Source organism: Saccoglossus kowalevskii, chromosome 10 (genome assembly GCF_978046115.1).
Source record: "Saccoglossus kowalevskii chromosome 10, keSacKowa6.1, whole genome shotgun sequence".
Lineage (NCBI taxonomy): Eukaryota > Metazoa > Hemichordata > Enteropneusta > Harrimaniidae > Saccoglossus > Saccoglossus kowalevskii.
In genome coordinates this window covers 13,873,038-13,892,747 of record NC_140650.1, presented here as the reverse complement: position 1 = coordinate 13,892,747, position 19,710 = coordinate 13,873,038, and the positions used below count along the sequence as shown (strand labels likewise).

General features: G+C 36.8%; 1 protein-coding gene across 1 annotated transcript in view; it reads right to left on the bottom strand.

Annotated features, from left to right (window-relative positions):
- Window positions 1-19,710, bottom strand: part of LOC100368094 (dedicator of cytokinesis protein 7-like) — a 43,060-nt gene that overhangs the window by 17,030 nt on the left and 6,320 nt on the right. The window contains exons 5-18 of the mRNA XM_085504587.1: window positions 19,393-19,608; window positions 18,943-19,028; window positions 18,240-18,306; window positions 15,769-15,990; window positions 15,278-15,440; window positions 12,262-12,473; window positions 10,654-10,747; window positions 8,224-8,386; window positions 5,106-5,223; window positions 3,963-4,175; window positions 3,717-3,818; window positions 3,254-3,340; window positions 2,765-2,981; window positions 2,305-2,475 (exon numbers count right to left, since the gene is read on the bottom strand). Of these exons, the coding sequence (XP_085360713.1) occupies window positions 2,305-2,475; window positions 2,765-2,981; window positions 3,254-3,340; window positions 3,717-3,818; window positions 3,963-4,175; window positions 5,106-5,223; window positions 8,224-8,386; window positions 10,654-10,747; window positions 12,262-12,473; window positions 15,278-15,440; window positions 15,769-15,990; window positions 18,240-18,306; window positions 18,943-19,028; window positions 19,393-19,608 (2,131 nt within the window). The remainder of the gene's footprint in view (window positions 1-2,304; window positions 2,476-2,764; window positions 2,982-3,253; window positions 3,341-3,716; window positions 3,819-3,962; window positions 4,176-5,105; window positions 5,224-8,223; window positions 8,387-10,653; window positions 10,748-12,261; window positions 12,474-15,277; window positions 15,441-15,768; window positions 15,991-18,239; window positions 18,307-18,942; window positions 19,029-19,392; window positions 19,609-19,710) is intronic.

Here is a 19,710-nt window from a genome sequence, read left to right as displayed (position 1 = left end):
TAACTACTAGTATGTTTTTTGCCGAAACACCGAAGGACACGTTGAGATATTCATTGTCAATGTTGTCTTTATAACCAAGTAAAGAACGTCACGATTTTAGAACGCCTTTATCGGAAAATCGGAGGTATCGAAAATACATTCTCACAGACGGACCGGAACAGGAAGTCAGCAGAAAACAAAAGATTTTTTCCTTAGCGTGGGGGGAATTTGGTTAGCGTGGGGGAAAACAGAGGTGTTAATCCGGTCATGGCAACGTTTGAGGGATCGTGACGTAGCTCCGACTGTGAGAATGTAATGATTACGCAGCCCACTCTCGCTGATCGTGATTTTGGGTTATTTTTTGCATTTTATTTGAGACGTTCGTTTTTGGATGATTCGAGACAAAATGTTCAGGGAATTAACAAAATAACTGGCATTAGTTTGGAGAGGACTCTCTTGCCGAAAATAATCAAAATTGAAGTCGAATGGATTAGTTCCACAAACTTGTGCGATCAACTTGTCTTACAGCAAAGTGAAGTCTACGTGACCCGCCTGACCCAAATATTTAAATTAGCTATTTGTGAGAATTGAAAATAATCTGAACTTGTACCAATCAGAAAATGCCTTGTAACAGGCCTGGGCTTTCGTGAATGATTTCGTCTCTCCGATTGGTCACAGGAAATTAGTTTTATTACATGTAATTGTTACTTTCTCGGTATCGTTTCGTATTTGGTTATATAGGGGTGGGGCTATAGTTTGACCCTGTTTGCGTGGACTGTGAAGTACATGAATATCATTATAAGCTGGCTTGATTATGAAACAGGAAATATAAACCAAAGCTGTACTGTCAGACGTCTAGCGCAATTAAAACAATGCCCAAGTACCCAAGCTGTACAAATCTATAGAAAAACGTGTTTTTATTTATTGTTTTTGCCATAAATACAAGTGATTGGGCATCATTTTTATCATTCGTTCCATGCTTCCTTTGCAAGTATGTCCTCTCCTGTCGCTGCTGGTCAGATCAATTCTATCCGAAACTATTTTATATTGTCACCAAATCAACCACCACGCCAGCCACAGCCACGCAAGTTATTCCCAGTTTTCAAGAAAAAAGTTTGCCGTACCAAACTTGGTAAACAATTGTACAAGTGATTCGAGTGTTGGGTCAGACACTGAGAGTGCTACCAAATCCGACTTCAGGCATCGCTACGCATTGTCAGTGAAACGTGACTTCAGGCATTGCTACACATTGTCGATGAAACGTCGAATCGTCGTATTTATTTGACATTTGTTATTCCCATAACAGTATTTTTACAGAATAAATTAATTGCAATGATACATCATTAATAATTACTTGTCTGTTTTGGTTGTGTGTGTGTTTGCCTATCCCCTTCCCTATTTCACAATGAAAAACCGAAAATTGACTAATCATTATGCAAATTAGGTAATTAGTATCCACGGATTATTACCAAAAACTAATCAAAACCTAGCATTAGTTCAGAAAATCTATGTACCAAGTTTCATCAAAATCTAATGAGTGGTTGTTTAGATATCAGTGGAACAGTCATGGAACCACTAAAAAATAGCTAATTATCATGCAAATTAGGTAATTAACGAGCATGGATTTTAACCAAAACCTAATCAAAATCTAGCATTAGTTCAGAGCATCTATGTACCAAGTTTCATCAAAATCCAATGAGTGGTTCTTTAGATATCAGTGGAACAGTCATAGAACAGCTAAAAATTAGCTAATTATCATGCAAATTAGGTAATTAACAAGCATGGATTTTAACCAAAACCTAATCAAAATCTAGCATTAGTTCAGAGCATCTATGTACCAAGTTTCATCAAAATCCAATGAGTGGTTCTTTAGATATCAGTGGAACAGTCATAGAACAGCTACAAAATAGCTAATTATCATGCAAATTAGGTAATTAACGAGCATGGATTTTTACCAAAACTTAATCAAATCTGCGCATTGGCCCAGAGCATCTATGCACCAAGTTTCATCAAAAACCGATGTATGGTTCTTGAGATAGCAGTGGAACAGTCGGACACACATACATACACACATACACACATACACACACACACACATACAGACACACTAACTGCAAAGACTCCTATTTTGTGCTTCGCACATGAGAGTCAAAAACTCTTTGCATTCAAAATATGAATATATACAAAGTGCTGATAGTATTGGTGACCAATATCATTCTTTTAACAGTTAAAGAAGTTCAAGCTGGAATCATCAACAATTAATCTACCTTATCAGATACATGCAATTGAGCAACAATTTCGTCAAATTATAAAAGCTATGATTACCTGGACTGAAAGACGTAGGTGAATACTGTAGCGGTGGTGGTCTGAAGGCATAGTGTACATAGCTAGCTAATAATCCATTTCTAGCATGACAGTCTAAATGTGCACCAAGCTGAAGATGGACTCGTGATAAGATGTTTGAAACAGCTTCAAATGTACACTGTCCCATATTGGCTGAAAATAAGCATAACATAGTTAAGATAATCAATTGAATTGCTTTTGGGTAACTGAATGAAAATTCAGTGAAAATTAATTCCAAGTGAAAATAAAGTATTTTCAAGTAGCCAAAAATTTACTACAAAATGAAAAGAAAGAAAGAATTGCATATTTTCTAATTTAGCGTAAAAGACATTGGGGATTTCTATACAAGAAAAACAATCAAATACTCCCAAGATTCTTAATAAAATAAGCAGCACAATATTGGATTCATATTTAAAAAAAAACAAAACAATTTTGTACTAACCAACTTGTCCAGCAATAATGGGTGGCTGAACCAGCATGAGTATCAGCTTATCCAACAAGACATACAAGAATCGTACCAACGGCTCAAAAGAGGCATGTGATAAATTGCTAACACATTTCTTGAGTTCAGATTCCATGTTGGCTTCACCAATGCTACGCGGTATTCGACCATCCTCAACAGCATGGCACAGACTCAGAAACCGATCTACATGTTCATCCTATAGTGGTACAAAACAAAATTTCAACACGATCTGAAAAGTTTCTTCCAGAGCAAGAAAGCTGATGCAACAGCGACACTTGTTTGTCAGAACACATGTGATTGTATTACAGAGTGATAAAACACTATATTTTAATGTTCAATGCCCAATAATGCCAGATCTAATCAGTAAAGGTACACGGTCTACCACGGATAACAACTATTACATATTATATGAACATGAAAATACACTTAAATTACCAACAAATCTGTGAGGTGAATTTAGAGTATTACCTTTGTATGAATACTGGATGCTGACAGTACAGCAACATTGAACAATCCTTTGTGACCGTCCACCCATTTCATACCAGGTAGCTGGACCTGAAATAGTTAAAGATCGTAAATGATCGTATGTGGCTTTAAAAAAACATCATTAGATGGTACACAAATGAGATTCTTCAATTTTGTACAATGAACAAATTTGATTTTAATAGTCAGTAAGAACATTTCAACATCAAAGTAGTGAAAATAGTTTTTTTAAATACAGGATACAACCATAGCTTGTATACATATATAAGCAATATTTTCGGTTTTACTCATCAAAAATGCACACCTCTACAACAAGCAGTGTTCTGCAATTCCACTTCTGAACATGCACAGTGAGAGCGCCCTCTATTGACAGCATGCTAGAATTCTTTCAGTGAACAGATGCACGAATCAAATCAAAACATGAGTCTGTTGGATAAAGTTTTCTAACCTCTGGTGACAGCATGTAGTAGTTGGATGGTGGTTTCTCAACTGACACCGGAAGACAGAATTCACCAGTCTGTAACCTCCCATCATGCATTGCAGGGATCCACTGTTGATGAAGACAAAAATTTAAAATGAATGACTGACCATCAGTGAAACAGTACACAAGTATACGTATTATATGGGAATCTCTATAGGGTCAGTACCGGAAATTGTTTGATAGAAGAACTGCATATAAACCCACAAGCTTTACCGTGTATCCTATAGGAGTCTCTACAGGGGAATTATCTGCTTTGCGTTGACAACTGATATGGTAGAACGTAAATAGCACATGGTGTTGGTCAGTCAATGTTGCCGGCAACTTTATTTTAATTTCTTCGGAAAAATCTGGACATTTATTATGGTAGGTACAGGCAGTATACGCTTCTGTTGTAAATGGTGAACAGTTAGATTTCCCAAAAATAACCTATAGATGAAATAGTACTGGTAATGAGTTTGTCACACTGCCGAGACAGCAGTGTGAACTAAGTTTGACACACAGTTCGGACAGCAGTGTGAACTGAGTTTGTCACACTGCATAGACAGCTGTGAGAAATGAGTTTGTTACACAGTTCAGACAGCAGTGAGAAACGAGTTTGTCACACAGTTCAGACAGCAGTGAGAAATGAGCCTGTCACACCGTTGAGACAGCAGTGAGAAATGAGTTTGTCACACCGTTCAGACAGCAGTGAGAAATGAGTTTGACACACAGTTCAGACAGCAGTATGAACTGAGTTTTTCACAGAGCTATAAGATAGCAGTGAGAAATGAGTTTGTCACACCGTTGAGACAGCAGTATGAACTGAGTTTTTCACAGAGCTATAAGATAGCAGTGAGAAATAAGTTTGTTACACCGTTGAGACAGCAGTGAGAAATGAGTTTGACACACCATTGAGACAGCAGTGAGAAATGAGTTTGACACACAGTTCAGACAGCAGTATGAACTGAGTTTTTCACAGAGCTATAAGATAGCAGTGAGAAATAAGTTTGTTACACCATTGAGACAGCAGTGAGAAATGAGTTTGACACACCATTGAGACAGCAGTGAGAAATGAGTTTGACACACAGTTCAGACAGCAGTATGAACTGAGTTTTTCACAGAGCTATAAGATAGCAGTGAGAAATAAGTTTGTTACATCGTTGAGACAGCAGTGAGAAATGAGTTTGTCACACCATTGAGACAGCAGTGAGAAATGAGTTTGACACACAGTTCAGACAGCAGTGAGAAATTAGTTTGTCACATTGTTGGGACAGCAGTGAGAAATGAGTTTGTCACACAGCTCAGACAGCAGTGAGAAATGGGTTAACAGAGCTGCAGAAAAACAGTGAGAAATGAGTTTTTCATCAAGATAATTACCTGAAGGACATCCCTGGGATCATCGCCTGACATAAACTGTACTTTAACAGCTATATTCCTGGCTGATCCAGCCCGATTAGAAAAATTCAGACTCTGAGGATAGATATACAGTAAATTCCTGAAAAAGACAATCATATTTGAAATGTAATAATTACAAAAAAATACAAGATTTCAAAAAAGAGTCCCCTTTGCACCCCACCCTAATGCTAACTCCAATCCTCACCAAAAGTCCCCTCTCCAATTCCTAATTTCCGAGTTACTATTTTTCTCACGAAATTCGATAGAGGGCATTCTTAAAGCACCCGGATGACAGTCCGTTCAACGTTCGTGGTGGGGTTGAAATTTGAGCGGCGTCTGCTGTAAGCAATATACTAGTAGTTACTGTTGCCGAAGTCTTATTTTTTACAAACGCTTTGCAAGAATTGGTCAAAATGGTTAACTGGCATTGTAATGCCCCAGACTATTCCTTGGGTTCGATTAAAAAGAAAAAACAGCGAAATATCCTGAGATGAAAGGCGTAACTTTTCATACATTTCTTTTGTCCAAGAAATCAACACTTCAACGCCAGTGGATTCGAATGTGTCGTCGGGAACCTGAGTGGACGCCAAACTATATTCCCGGGTTTGTTCACGGCATTTTCCATCCTGCGCCAGTACTTTTTTTAGTTCAATAACTGGAGACAGCCGTCTTTCAACCGCAGTTATACATCGATTGAAAAACGAAGACTCTGTCAGCTTCCCGAGACGAGCGCAAACGAAAACATTGAACCGGATTTGATGAAAAATTCGCTCGTTGCCGATTCCCACATCGATCTTCTTGTTCAGAATCCTTATGATGGCATTTTTTGCGAAGTTGAAGTTAAAATAACTACGGAAGGAAAAAAACGTGTGTCCATTTATGATAACTGCATCTGCTGATCGCCTGGTGAATAAAATATTAAATCAAACTTACACTACACAGTTACAAACACCAGAAACTATTTTAGAGTTTGATTTAATAATAAACCATGGCTTGTAAGGATTTTCCTTCATGGATCATTGCCGAATACACTCTGCCATAATGAAATTAAATTCTGTATTCTGCACATGATGAAGCTTTACGGAAGTTATGAAGTAAGTAACCATTAATAAGTCGATATTCTTTCAGTCTGGCTGTTGTCCAGTCACTTCGTTGCAACAAATATGCGAACATATCAGCTATTTAACACAAAGGCAAAGTATGAAGTTTTTTTTGCCAAGTTTTTACGTTACATGGATCTACCAGAGTTATCGTCGACTCGTGTTTTACAGTACGACGACGATTGTTTGACTCTTGGCGAACATTTAACTCATTTGCTAACTCAACAAGTTCAAACAGTTTAGCTTTACGAACATTGCTGCAAGTTATACCACGATCCTGAAGAAATTTGCAGAGTTCTGGAACTTTTTTGCTTTTCCAATCTATTGATTTACACATGTAAGAATACAGAACTTCAATAAAAACAACCCCACTCAGGTTCGTCATCCATGTATTTTGGATGCGCCCTCTAACGGAATTCTGTAGAAAACTAACAACTCAAAAATTAGGAATTAAATTTTATAAATACACCCCTCCAGATAATTATGTATCCTTAGGTGGGGCATAAATACAATTAAATTAGGGTGCGCTGGAGAGTTAGGGTAGGATATGAGTTAGAGTTTTGGGTACAAAAGCACTCTTTCTGATTTTTTTATACAGTAGCACTAGCGTCATGTTAGATTTTAAACTTAAAAACATACAAACATATATGATCTTGTCATGAAATTACACCGGTACTTCAAAGGATTCGTTTTGGAAACATTCAAACACTACGCAAGTTACTCCAAGTTACATTTACTGTTGCTCTCTATTCACATGAAGTCAATTACAATCTAACCTTTATGTCGACACAAGATAATAACTTCTACATTTGACTTTATATAATTCATCACATGTTACAGTTACAGTATACTTTTTCCATCTATACTTCAAATGTCTGATTTTATTTTTTGTGATACCTTTTGGGGCTAAAGGGGCATAAACATGCCTTCATTGGAGGTACATTCATTTGAAACTTTCTGTTAGACGATAAACAATATTTTAGATAATGAAAGACAAAATTTATTTTAAGGGTATTTTAAGTACACCAAGCTTAAACTGTGAGAAATGAGTTTGCCACACAGCTCAGACATAGTGAGAAATGAGTTTGCCACAGCTGTGAGACAGCAGTGAGAAACAAGTTAAGCAGAGAGATGTGAAAAAAAATGTGATAAATGAGTTTGCCACACAGCTCAGACATAAGTGAGAAATGAGTTTTCCACAGCTGTGAGACAGCAGTTAGAAATGAGTTAACCAGAGATATGTGAAAAAAACTGTGATAAATGAGTTTGCAACACAGCTCAGACATAGTGAGGAATGAGTTTTCCACAGCTGTGAGACAGCAGTGAGAAATGAGTTAACCAGAGAGATGTGAAAAAAACTGTGAGAAATGAGTTTGCCACACAGCTCGGACATAGTGAGAAATGAGTTTGCCACAGCTGTGAGACAGCAGTGAGAAATGAGTTAACCAGAGAGATGTGAAAAAAACTGAGAAATGAGTTTGCCACACAGCTTGGACATAGCGAGAAATGAGTTTGCCACAGCTGTGAGACAACAGTGAGAAATGAGTTAACCAGAGAGATATGAAAAAAACTGTGAGAAATGAGTTTGCCACACAGCTCGGACATAGTGAGAAATGAGTTTGCCACAGCTGTGAGACAGCAGTGAGAAATGAATTTGCCACACAGCTTGGACATAGCGAGAAATGAGTTTGCCACAGCTGTGAGACAGCAGTGAGAAATGAGTTAACCAGAGAGATGTGAAAAAAACTGTGAGAAATTAGTTTGCCACACAGCTCGGACATAGCGAGAAATGAGTTTGCCACAGCTGTCAGACAGCAGTGAGAAATGAGTTAACCTGAGAGATGTGAAAAAAATTGTGAGAAATGAGTTTGCCACACAGCTCGGACATAGTGAGAAACGAGTTTTCCACAGCTGTGAGACAACAGTGAGAAACTGGTTAACCAGAGAGAAGTGGAAAAAATGTGAGAAATGAGCTTTGAATAAAGAAATGACAAACATACTTGTATGTAGTGTGGGGTAAAAACACTTCTTTGGACGGAAATTCTTGAATTTCTCGTGTTGGTCTGCTTCTCATATCTGGATATGGATCAACTTGTTGGAGTTCTGGTGTCAGACAGAATGGTAGATTCTCAGGCATGGGTGATATATCTAACTTTAATGTACCTGAAAAACAACAACAAAGATAAATTATAGTAAACACACCTCACAACCAAGTCAGGACCAGTCTAATGGTTTTGTGTAAATGAAGCCCAGGATAGGGTAAGGTGGTGACAAATAGAGAAAACGTATTGGTATACTGTAAAATACTTTATTTCCACTTGGAATTTATTTTCGCTATTTTTGCTGAAGGGATGATTTAGTAAAAATAAAATTCAGCGAATATATCTTTTTTCCTATATTTCACATCCAACATCAAAAATCAGTGAATATAAATTCCATACATAACACCCAAAAAGCCTTTCCAGTGAAAATTAATTCCAGCTAAAATAAAGTAATTTACAGTACACACTTCGAAATACTAGTAAACTTGTTTTATTTTGAGTTTGCATTTCTCTATTAGGGTGGATACCTAATAATTATAATTACACTTAGTTTACGATTGCTCTACATATTATACTTGTGTACTTCACAGTGGCTTAGAATTTCAAATACAGAAAAATATATGTAATAATAAGTATATAAAAAACATCAAAAGCTACACAACCATAAATAAACCATGGATTGCAACTACCGTACTTATCCGGGTAAGAGCCCATGCCTGGACAAACGCCCACCCCCCACTTTTGACACAATAAAGAAGTTGAGGTCATATCCGGGCACAGGCCCAGGGGGTCTTTTTCTACACAAAACAAAAAAAAAATATTTTCTATTCATTGACTGTGGTTGTATTAACTGTTGACTTTCTTGAAGTCTGTCGTGATACTTATAAACATTGTTAAATGCGTAAAACAAGGGGTGAATGCAAAATAGCTGTGACAGCTTTCTGTCTTCAGGGCAGCGCGTTCACCGCTGATTTTTTTCAGAATCATAACAGTTAGCAAGTCTATAAAAATAAATATTAAAGCAGAAACGATAGTTCTCTTTTTGAAATATGTCGTCGACATAAAAAGGGCCGGCCGTTTGGTGTGTGCTTCCTTAGAAACAATTCAAGCAAATCGTATAAGGATAGCCGCTAAGCAAGTGTTGCACTCGTTCGGCTTTAGCGTCGTCGACAATGAAAACAACGATGCAATATTGTAGCAACCCATACCTGGGAGAATGGTTGAAATCACGTTATTTTGGCTTTATAAATATTTTGTAGCAGCTTGCGAATCCATAACTGGGGCCAGCAATTTTGCAATGTCACGCCGAAGACTGCCAACTTTTTTACCATCTTTTATCACCGCTATTGCATTTCTGTCATGAAAACTATTCTTCTGTCGTTGGATAAAAAAAAAACTTCCTATTTCAAGTCCACCGCGATATCCATATAGTGAGACATTCCAACCGTCGGAACTTGCTGAATGATAACTTTCACCGTGATTAATAAGCGTTGAGTCTGATAAGAAAGCAATGTCACGATTTGACCTTTATGATGAAATACTAGTAGTGATGTCATTCTTAGCCAATCAGTAAAGCAGATGCATAAAGGTCAAAGATGATTGCTAGGCTGTTAACAAAAGCATCTTGTGCCATCGCAGCAGAGCGACCCCATTTTTCTTGTCTCTTTATTATGATTAGACATGAATGAAAAGTGCCAAGCTGACAGACTGCAAAAACTGTGGATAAGTCCAAATTGTGTGGAACAATATCGACGAACTTCAGGAATAAGTTGTATGGATTTTGTTCGACGGCTACAGTGACGCCGACTTGGACATTTGAGGGTTTTGAGTTTGACGAAGATGGCAATGAACGTACAAATAAAGATCTGAGAAGTTTTTTCAAACAGCTATGAATTTTTATAATTCTTACTGTGTAAATTTGTAAATTATTATTGATCTTGTATGACGGTTGATTCGTAATTTGTCGAGACCGGAAATCATTTTACGCAATTTAACCTCTGACATTTTAATTCATTTTGAGTTCACGCGTATTGGGCGTGTTTGTCGGCGGGAAAATCCTAATTCAAATGATTCCTCACTGTCAATTTTTATTATTTCTGGTTTATTTGTCATATTATAAGCAATACATTAATTTTGTTTTACTTCTAGTGTTGCATATTGTTCATTTATTTCCGTTGCATGTTTTCATTTGCCGTTCTATTCCCTGCCGCAGTTCGATCTGCGTGTTGTCAATTTTTGCGAATTTCGTTTTTTTTGCCGGGGATCTCCTGGCAAACAACGCCCACCCCTTCTTTTTGACAATTTTCCATTTTCAAACCCTGGGCTTATACCCGGATAAATACGGTAAGTCTAACACTGTATAACAGCATCATAAACTTTACCACTCACCAGGAATACATTTCAACCTTTTTAACACTGATGAAGGCCTCTTTAGATCGGCCAAAAACTTGTACAAATCTTCATCAGTAAGTTTGTCACTTTCCTGAAATATAACACAAAATATTTTTAAGATCTATTAATTAAGAAAGTAGGTCATGCAATCAAGTGTGTATAAAAGCCTCGGTACAATATCATTGACACAGGAAACAATTTCAATTACTCTGATTAGGTAGACTATCATACTTAGAGAGAGACCACTAATCAACTTCACTTTTCCATTTTTATTATTCCTATGCCTGATAATTTTCTTGAAATGACTTGCAATCTCAATTTTTGGATTGTTTTCAGGCCAATAAAATGTCAAACATCATGAAAGTTGCTGGTATTAATTATCTAGCTTTTTTGTTTTCGCTAATGCCATCTTTGATTAGGCCTAATATAAAAAATAATAAATGTGCTTCCGGTAACCCGACCTTGCCTATCATTTTCAGGTTAACCCTGTATTTTTTTAAAGCAAAGATGAGATGAGGTGTATAATTGAAAAATTAAACAGTATGGGCCAATTTTCATAAATAAAAAGTTATTCCAACCAACATACTCTACTTTTGTTTTAATGTTAATTAAGCTTAGGTACTAGTACCACAATTAACTAATGATAAATATTTAAATTGGTGATACAAGACCAAACATTAATGCTGTCAAATATGGGAGGTGGTATTAATTAGAGGAAATGTAGCTTGAGTCACTATTACAGCAAGTCTCAGAAGTATTGGGGCAGCCAATTTGCAAACTCGCTAGTGAATTGGTTAACTGCTTGGGTTTTGGCTAAACAGTTGGTTTCGAATCTTGCTGGCGCCCTCTTGTGATCACGCCCACTTACAGCGAATCTATATAACAGTAGGGGACGATCGTCATACTTGAGGAGCTAGTCAGCGACAGTTTTACAGTTGGGTGGCGATTTCGCTTTCAAATATACTGTAGGAAAATGTTTTACATTTACTATTTACATTTTGTAGTTTCAAGCAGTGTTCAAGATGGCTACCCCCATATAATATCGGTGAAATAATCACATTTATTATATTATCACTTGTACGCCAGCTGACTGGTTATTTTCAGGCCCAAACCGGGGGCTCAAATTACTCAGGGGAATCCAGACATGTACCAGGCTGCATAAAAAGCATTCTATGTTCCCTACTGCAATATAGACTCGCCCAGAGTGGACGCGATACAAGTCGGCGCCAGCGAGATGCGAAAGCCAATCGTTTAGTCAAAACCCAAGCAGTTCGCAAATTCGCTAGCGAGTTGCAAATTGGCTGCCCCAATATTTCTGAGACTTGCTGTAAATGCAACAAATTTGAGCAGTTGTTTGGCTGAAATTATACTAAGCATCTTTAAAATAATTACAGCTTTATTATGTGAAAGGTGACACAATTTAATTTAGGCTTTCAAAGGTTAACACAAAAGTTCATTGGATAACAACCTTTTCATGCGGACACAACAGTTTCTCAGAAATGTTGTCTCGCTGGACAACTAGATCATTTTTCAAATTTGGGCCCTTGTAAGAACATGATGATTGGCAAAGGGGGGTATACATATTAGTTACTAAGGAGACCATACCTGCTTGAAGAAGCTTGATACTGTCAGAGTGACTGGTCTAAATGTAGCCAGGTTTGAAACATCTTCTTCTATTCTTGGTCTTCTTTCAGATCCATTCCGTTTGAGAGATCCAGTACTGTCTGACTTTCTAGGTAAGGATCCAGTATCGCCAGGTTTACCTCTGCGTAAACTTCCAGTGTCGTAACCACTGCTTGCACTACTAGCACGGCGATCTGCATAAAATGGGACCAAGACAATCAGGTAGCAATTAAAGAGTTGTGGTCATCGTGCACGAGATGTGGGTCTCATATAAACATAAAGATGGCATAAATAAAGATGAATAAAGATGGCAACTTTGACTGTTGCGCAGACCAATGAGTACAAACTGAGATGTTACTAAGCTTGAACTTTATAATTTCTTCGATGATTGGAAGGTATCGAAGGAGTCATCGATGGTAATTAGTGCAAGTCACACCCAGGTCAAAACTCATACTCATAATTTTCATTAGAAGAGCGCATTGGATTGTGGGAAAATCAATGTTTATCAATACAAATGTCGCACATGCGTGGCACTACGACCACTGCCCTTTAAAGCGAACCTCAATGCGGCCTTAATTTATAGATGTGTATATTCTAAACTGTATTTGAAATACAATTGCAGTGGTTTAATTTTGTTTTAATTATAACTGTAGCTTGGATAGGCATTTGAAGTACTTACAATTAAACACCATAGAAGTCATTCATGGAAGGGAATAAATAACGAACAAGCATATTTAACATCCGAGTACTTTTCAAAGCTATGACGTTTTAGTATCTGATCACATTCGTATACGCCATTGTACATAGCCGCTCATGCTGCCAAGCATTTAGTACTACTAGTATAAAGTCAACTTTTATATTTAGAGCATTATGTGTTTAAACCACAGTATTCTGACAGTGGGAGCCAAATTGCATTAAAGTACCGTACTTCCCCGACCATAAGCACCTCCTGAGTATGAAGCCCATCCCTCTAATTTTAGGCATTTATCGAGTTGAGGGCATTCACGACTATAAGCCCAGAGTGTGTTTTACTGGGTGTCGACGACATTCTTTAAAATATGCCTTCAAAAATTGAGTTTCATTTCATAATAATCGTGATTGCTACGGTAGTTTGGTTTGTGATTATATTAGAAAAATCGCATTAATTTCAGAGTGCATGGCGGGCGAACGTACAACGTGGTTCGCATCCTTTCTATTCTGTCATTTACTCAGGGTGAACACCGATGTTGCAATACTGAAGTAATCCATATTTCTTTGAGTAGTAGCTTTCGTGTACCTGGTTATTGGGCATGGTTTAGTTTGAGACTACCATGAAAGGGTGTGAACGATGTGACCTGTTGGCGACCGTGAAAGGTGTTTAAATACTTCCTCCATACTCAGTTTACCCACGGTTACTATTAATCGTCGTTACCTTTCGGAAATTGTGAATCAACAGTTTTTAGGAAAAAAAATTGCCGTTTTTTTCGTCGCAATCAGTGCTACAGATCGCATTTTAACATTGCGGTAATTCACTTCCGCGTTGCGTTAAAAAAAATCATTGTCAATAATCGGAAAATTTTGTTATTACAACATCATTTTGATTGGTTAATGAAAGACATGAACTGTTACGTCAAAGGAAGTTGTTTCGGGTCAAATCGTGCTGAAAAACTTCATGGTGAAAATTGTTTAGTGCCAAGAGTTTGCCTACGATCGATGGCATACCAAAACGAAGATAATGATAAATGCCTTTGTCCACTGTTTTCCCACAGACCCTACCCATTATTACACCGTAAATTCAGACGGTATGTAAATCGTATTGTATTAAAATGTGTGTGTTTTTATGAACATGTTTGTTTCTTCATTGTAAAAGTGTCGTGAACATCAATGACGCAATTTTCCGAGCCCGGCATGGTAAACGAATATTTTTTTTCCGATAATTTTTCGTTGTTGGCAAGATGTTTACAGTGTTTAATCCAAAAACAAAATCATCTTTTCTGAGGTGGTCCTCCGGGCTTAGGATCAAGAAAGTACGGTAGACTGAAGATTCAGATCAATCCAGTGTGAGTGATGAGAGTCTATCGGACGTCGACGAAGATAGTTTTATCTCAAATTACGCTGAAGTCTATAAACAATCTGTTCCTGTGATAATTGTCCCATTAATTTGCCAGTGCAGCCCTGTGAATACATGAAGGAATTTTTCTTTCCACCACCAGCCTACGAACTCAAAATTGCATACAGCATACAGACACGGAAACAATTTGCACGCATGGAGCAGTACTGGAAACAGCTTTTATTAGACAGTTGGACAAAATAGAAAACAAAATGCCTGTTTCAATCATTCGCACATCCATAATATTTGCTTGTTGATACGCTTGTAAATAACATTAACGTAAAAGTCGAAACTCTGGAGGCAGAAAGTCAATTCATCAATCCAGCCAACTATGACTCCCTAAGTTGTATATATATAATCAGATACTATTTCGTCATCGTGCTTTGTTGCCTTTCCTGTTTATACCTCATGCGGGAGTTTTTTTATGGCAAGATGGCGCAAACGGAAGTCCTTCACAGTTTCATGGTTTCTCATAATTAAATCATCATAACTCTGAAAATAATTTTTTTTTAAAAACATTTTCGAACTTATAATCAATATACATAACTTGATAAATACAAACACCAAATTAGGCTCTATTTAGTTTCCCTTTAAGTGTAAATTATTGTAAAAGGGCGATTTAGAAAGGTTTTCAGTTTACATAGGGATCGGTTTAGACATAATTCCAGTTTATACAGGGATCAGTGTAAAAAGATTTCCAGTTTCTACAGGGTTCAGTTTTACAGGTTTCCAATTTACAAAAGGTTTAGTTTTTACAGGTTTCCAATTTACAAAAAGGTCAGATTAATTATATACAGATTTTTAGTTTACACAGGGTTCAGTTTAGACAAGGTTCAATTGAGACAGGGTTCAAGTTTAGACAGGATTAAGCTTACACGGTTCAGTTTAAACAAGTTATTATATATTCACCTTCCTTATTGAAGTCCTTTTCTGATATGAGTGGATCACGGTCCAAAGTACCAGCCCCATTCACAATATTCATCAGATGGATTGCAGTCCAAGCAAAAGGCATTCGATATTTACCAAGTTTCTCACAGTAATATTTAGCATTTGCTTTATTTTTTTCTTGTTGCTGAGAAAGGAAAAAATAGAGATATTATTAAATGTACTGCTACAATGAAGAAACTAATGACATAGAGACAGATGGGTTAAATCAAATCTGTGGTAACCAGGTTATAGATTAGCCATAAACAACCAGGAGACTGGACTTCCATACTTGTTATACATCACCAGATGAGATCGTTTTTTCCCATTCTATTTGGCTATCTGTCTTACAGCAGGCAATGTATCAACGAAAGTCATGTTAGAGACTGCAGTTGTAATAATTAAGCCAATGAAACATATTTTGCATCAAAATATTATTTTCATACAAGAAATACAGAACACAGCCTTTTCCTTACCTTTAGAGTATCGTCTTTGATATAGGGTTCAGCACACTCACTTATATCGCCTTGTTGTAAAACCTTTTCTAACTTTACTACTAAGAACACATCACTTGAGGGATATGTTATTGAGAATATACAGGACCGACAAACAGTGACAATGTCTGGATAGGTCACATGAGGCTTCAACATAGCACGTAAATGATCTGAGTTTAAGTCAAAGTAGAAGTTTTCTGAGATCTGAAAATGAAAACCGATGAATATTACAATATGAAAGTAACATTTAAAGTGAAATCCAAGTTCACTTTCCTACTTAGAATTTAATTTCTAAATTTTGTCTGTGTCGCTTAACCATATCATTCACATAATTTGGGATGGATGAAGTTGTTGTTTTCAAATTTCCTTCAACATTATACAGCGTCTACCTATCAAACATCAAGCCTGGACTGTCCAGCATTTGATAAGCTCAAATTGTGAACATGTGCTCATTGTTCCAAAAACATGTGGTAGATGCTGATGTATTTAAATTGCACTCAGAGATCATTAATGTAGCTGTTTTATTTGGATCTATGAATGGGATGAATTAGAATATGCCAGAATTGCAAGGGAATATTGGAGGATTCACCTATACTGAAAAAATTAGTACATACACAATCGTACATGTAATCCTGTAATTTAGGATGAATTCCGATGTCAGTACGTCAAAATATACTAATATGCTCTTTAAATAATGTATATGCTTACAAAAATGACAGAGGTGTATTTATGGTCAAAATAAGTCATATTTTAATTATTTAATATATACCAATTGCAAGGTTTGGTTTAACGCACTTCTATTGGAAATGCGCTTCCAATAGAACAAATGCTGTAAGTTGATAAGACTCAATCAAAACTTAATTAATGATCGCAGAGTACAACTTTGAAAATTCAACGAATCGAGGAATTAATTAAATTAAAATACCTGAATATAAACTGTGCTCTCGCTGTCGCTCGCAAATGTCGTAAATTACGAAATTTTGACGAGATTTACGAACAAAATAAATATCTATTAGTAGGATTTACGAACACATTTTGTACAAAATACCCTCGCAAATCGCCCTCATTTAATTGTCAAGACTCGACTGTGATCATCACGCGTGTTACGGTTTGAGTGATTGTCATTTTAAAGTTAAACAATGTCCCGTTACTTCTAAGATTGCAACAATTGTTACATGGTGATCGCGATCAACATGAAACTGCCACTGAATGTATTTTTCCACTCTAAAGTTATTTTGGTGTCATCGCACATGCGTAGTTTAGTCGACATGTGTTTCAAGATACCCCGCGACATTACTCTCAGTATGGAACGGTTTCATGTCGCCCTTATCAAACACGTGATTTGTTTATTTATTGAAAATGGAGAGTACGTCAAAAAGAAGCAGACAACTGCTCGACGAATATTTTTCACGACGAGATGGAGAAACCGCTAAATCGTGTTCAGAACCAGAAACATATGGGTGCCCTAACCCTGACAGCACCAAGAAACGGAAAGTTGATCGTACTGCAGCACGATTTCAGAAATAATGGAAGGTTAGCTGCGGTTCCGTAGCTCTTTGGTGCGACATACAATCTAATTTTGCCCTACCAATTTCATTCGGACGTCTTGTTTTTATTTTTGTTGTTGTATGTCGAACATGGGCCGGCCAGTGTCTGTCACGTAAATAATGCGGTCGGCAACATAGGGCTATGATTCCACAGCTAATGGAAGGTGAGAAAATGTTAGCGAATCGATCGAAAAATACTATAATTTGTGTAACATTCTTACCGGGCATTCTTAGCATTGAGATCGAGTTACAAGACCGAAAGTTACTTTAGTTACTTTTTCACTTTAATTCAGAAATTTCGATGAAAATAAATAGTCATTTTGTGTCGTCATAAACGTCAACATGCGGGTTTGCATGATGAGCACGGGAGATTACTTCATAATAATATTGATTGGCATAGAGTTTTTTTTTGAGAAATTTCCCGTGAAAATTTATTCACAGACTTGTGTTCTAGGCATTGAACTTTTGAATGATGACTATTTTCCCCACTGTTAACAATGTGAGCTTATCATGAATATGTTTAATTAATACTGAGTTATTCAAATAAAGGTTCTGGTGTCTACATTTTATATTTTGTTGTGATGTTTTGTTGTACCATCATAAATGGTACATTTTATAGAGCAGACTGCCTAATTTGATGTCATGAAATTACACACAAAATTAGAGCTCAGGTTGCACCAGCAAGCACCATTTTCAGCATGCTGTTCTTGTTTTCCGTCGGCGGACGACAGAGGGGACACCTCCCTCTCCTTCTCTCTTCCCCGTTGTGCTCGGTCGCGGGAAAATGCTCCGCAGTTTCCAGACAAAGTTTACTAATACTTTTTTTTCTTGATTAGTAAATTTACTATTACCTAGCATATTCCAGAGAGAGCCCAGATAAATCAAGTAGAAAAATAGCGAGTTTACCTTCTTTTTCTCCCTTACATCATACAGTGCCATCACAGCAAAAATTGGTTCAATCTCAATTTCAAATCTGCAACAGACAAGACCAGGATTTGTAGATATTGACACAGGATGATCAGTAATCAGCACTATTTTAAAATCTCCTGTGATAATGTTGCCCATAATTTGTTTTGACTCATTAAATGTTAATTATTATATTTTATTTTATCTTCATATTCAAATGACTGGTTCTTGCTAACAAGTCACTAAGTATGTGTACAAAACCATGGGTAACAGGATACTCCTCTGTACCATTGTTGCATTGAATTGATTCAAACCCACATGTTGTTGTACATATTAGTGGTTTGTACTTGTTCAGTCACTTTTCTGAATAACCAAATTTTCCAACAGTTTCTATTAGCAATCGAATTGGGTTGCTATAGCAAATACCGGTAGAGGGATTGATGGAAATGTAGTAAAACACTTTGAAATAGTTTGATTTTAGCCAATTTGATTCAATGTAAAAGTTTACAGAACCACATTTTAGCTACATGTACGTAAGAATTATTACAATTGCAAGATTGCATTTGATTGGTTCAACAATAAAACCTAATTTTCCAAAAAACTCCAGATGTTACTTGTATCGTGATTCTGAGAAATACATAATTCTGTAACAGGGCAGCAAGTCAGAAAATCCATTCACAAATTGCATATCAGAATAACTTACCTTAGAGTAAGACATTTTACTAACAATCTGTGGCCAAAATATTCCCTGGGCATATCAGCTGATGCTCTCCTTTCAATTCCACCTTCCTGAGAATAAAACAAAACATGGTTCAAATTACATACACGTTGCCGACCATGTGGCGTTAGTCTAACATGGGTCCCATACAATGCATAGCAACATATAAGTGAGTCACATTAATTTATACTGATTGTATTTTATCATAAATCGATCAATTCTCAATGTTGCCAAATTGTATCCAGAGATATGTCATATGTCATTTTATCCACAGGGCACACATGAAGTGTAAAACACGTTAACAGGCGAAATCATGTGCAATAAACCAATCAGCAAAGGGGCTAGCAATGTTGCTAACTACCAAGGCTAGTAGGTGACTGACTGTCTGACTAGAAATATTCAGACATGTTGTAAACACAGTAATATCCAACTCACTTCTTCAGTCAGCTGATATATACCAAAGAGATTATCTTGCCGATGTATTCTCCTCATTTCTTCATTCAGTCTATCTTGCTCATCTGGCGGCACATGTTCTAATAAATTAGGAAGAATCTGATCAGCTTCAGAGTTTTGCAAATCATGGATACTTGATGACCAGCTGCCTCGTGGTGTACTGTCCATGTGAATTGAACGTCTCTTGGTCACCTCCTCCTGAATCAAAAGTTGTTTTTTATTTTTACATTTTATTGGAAGCACTTGACATATAGGCGATATAAGTGTCATGTACCAAATGCAGCAACTATGGTAAATGCT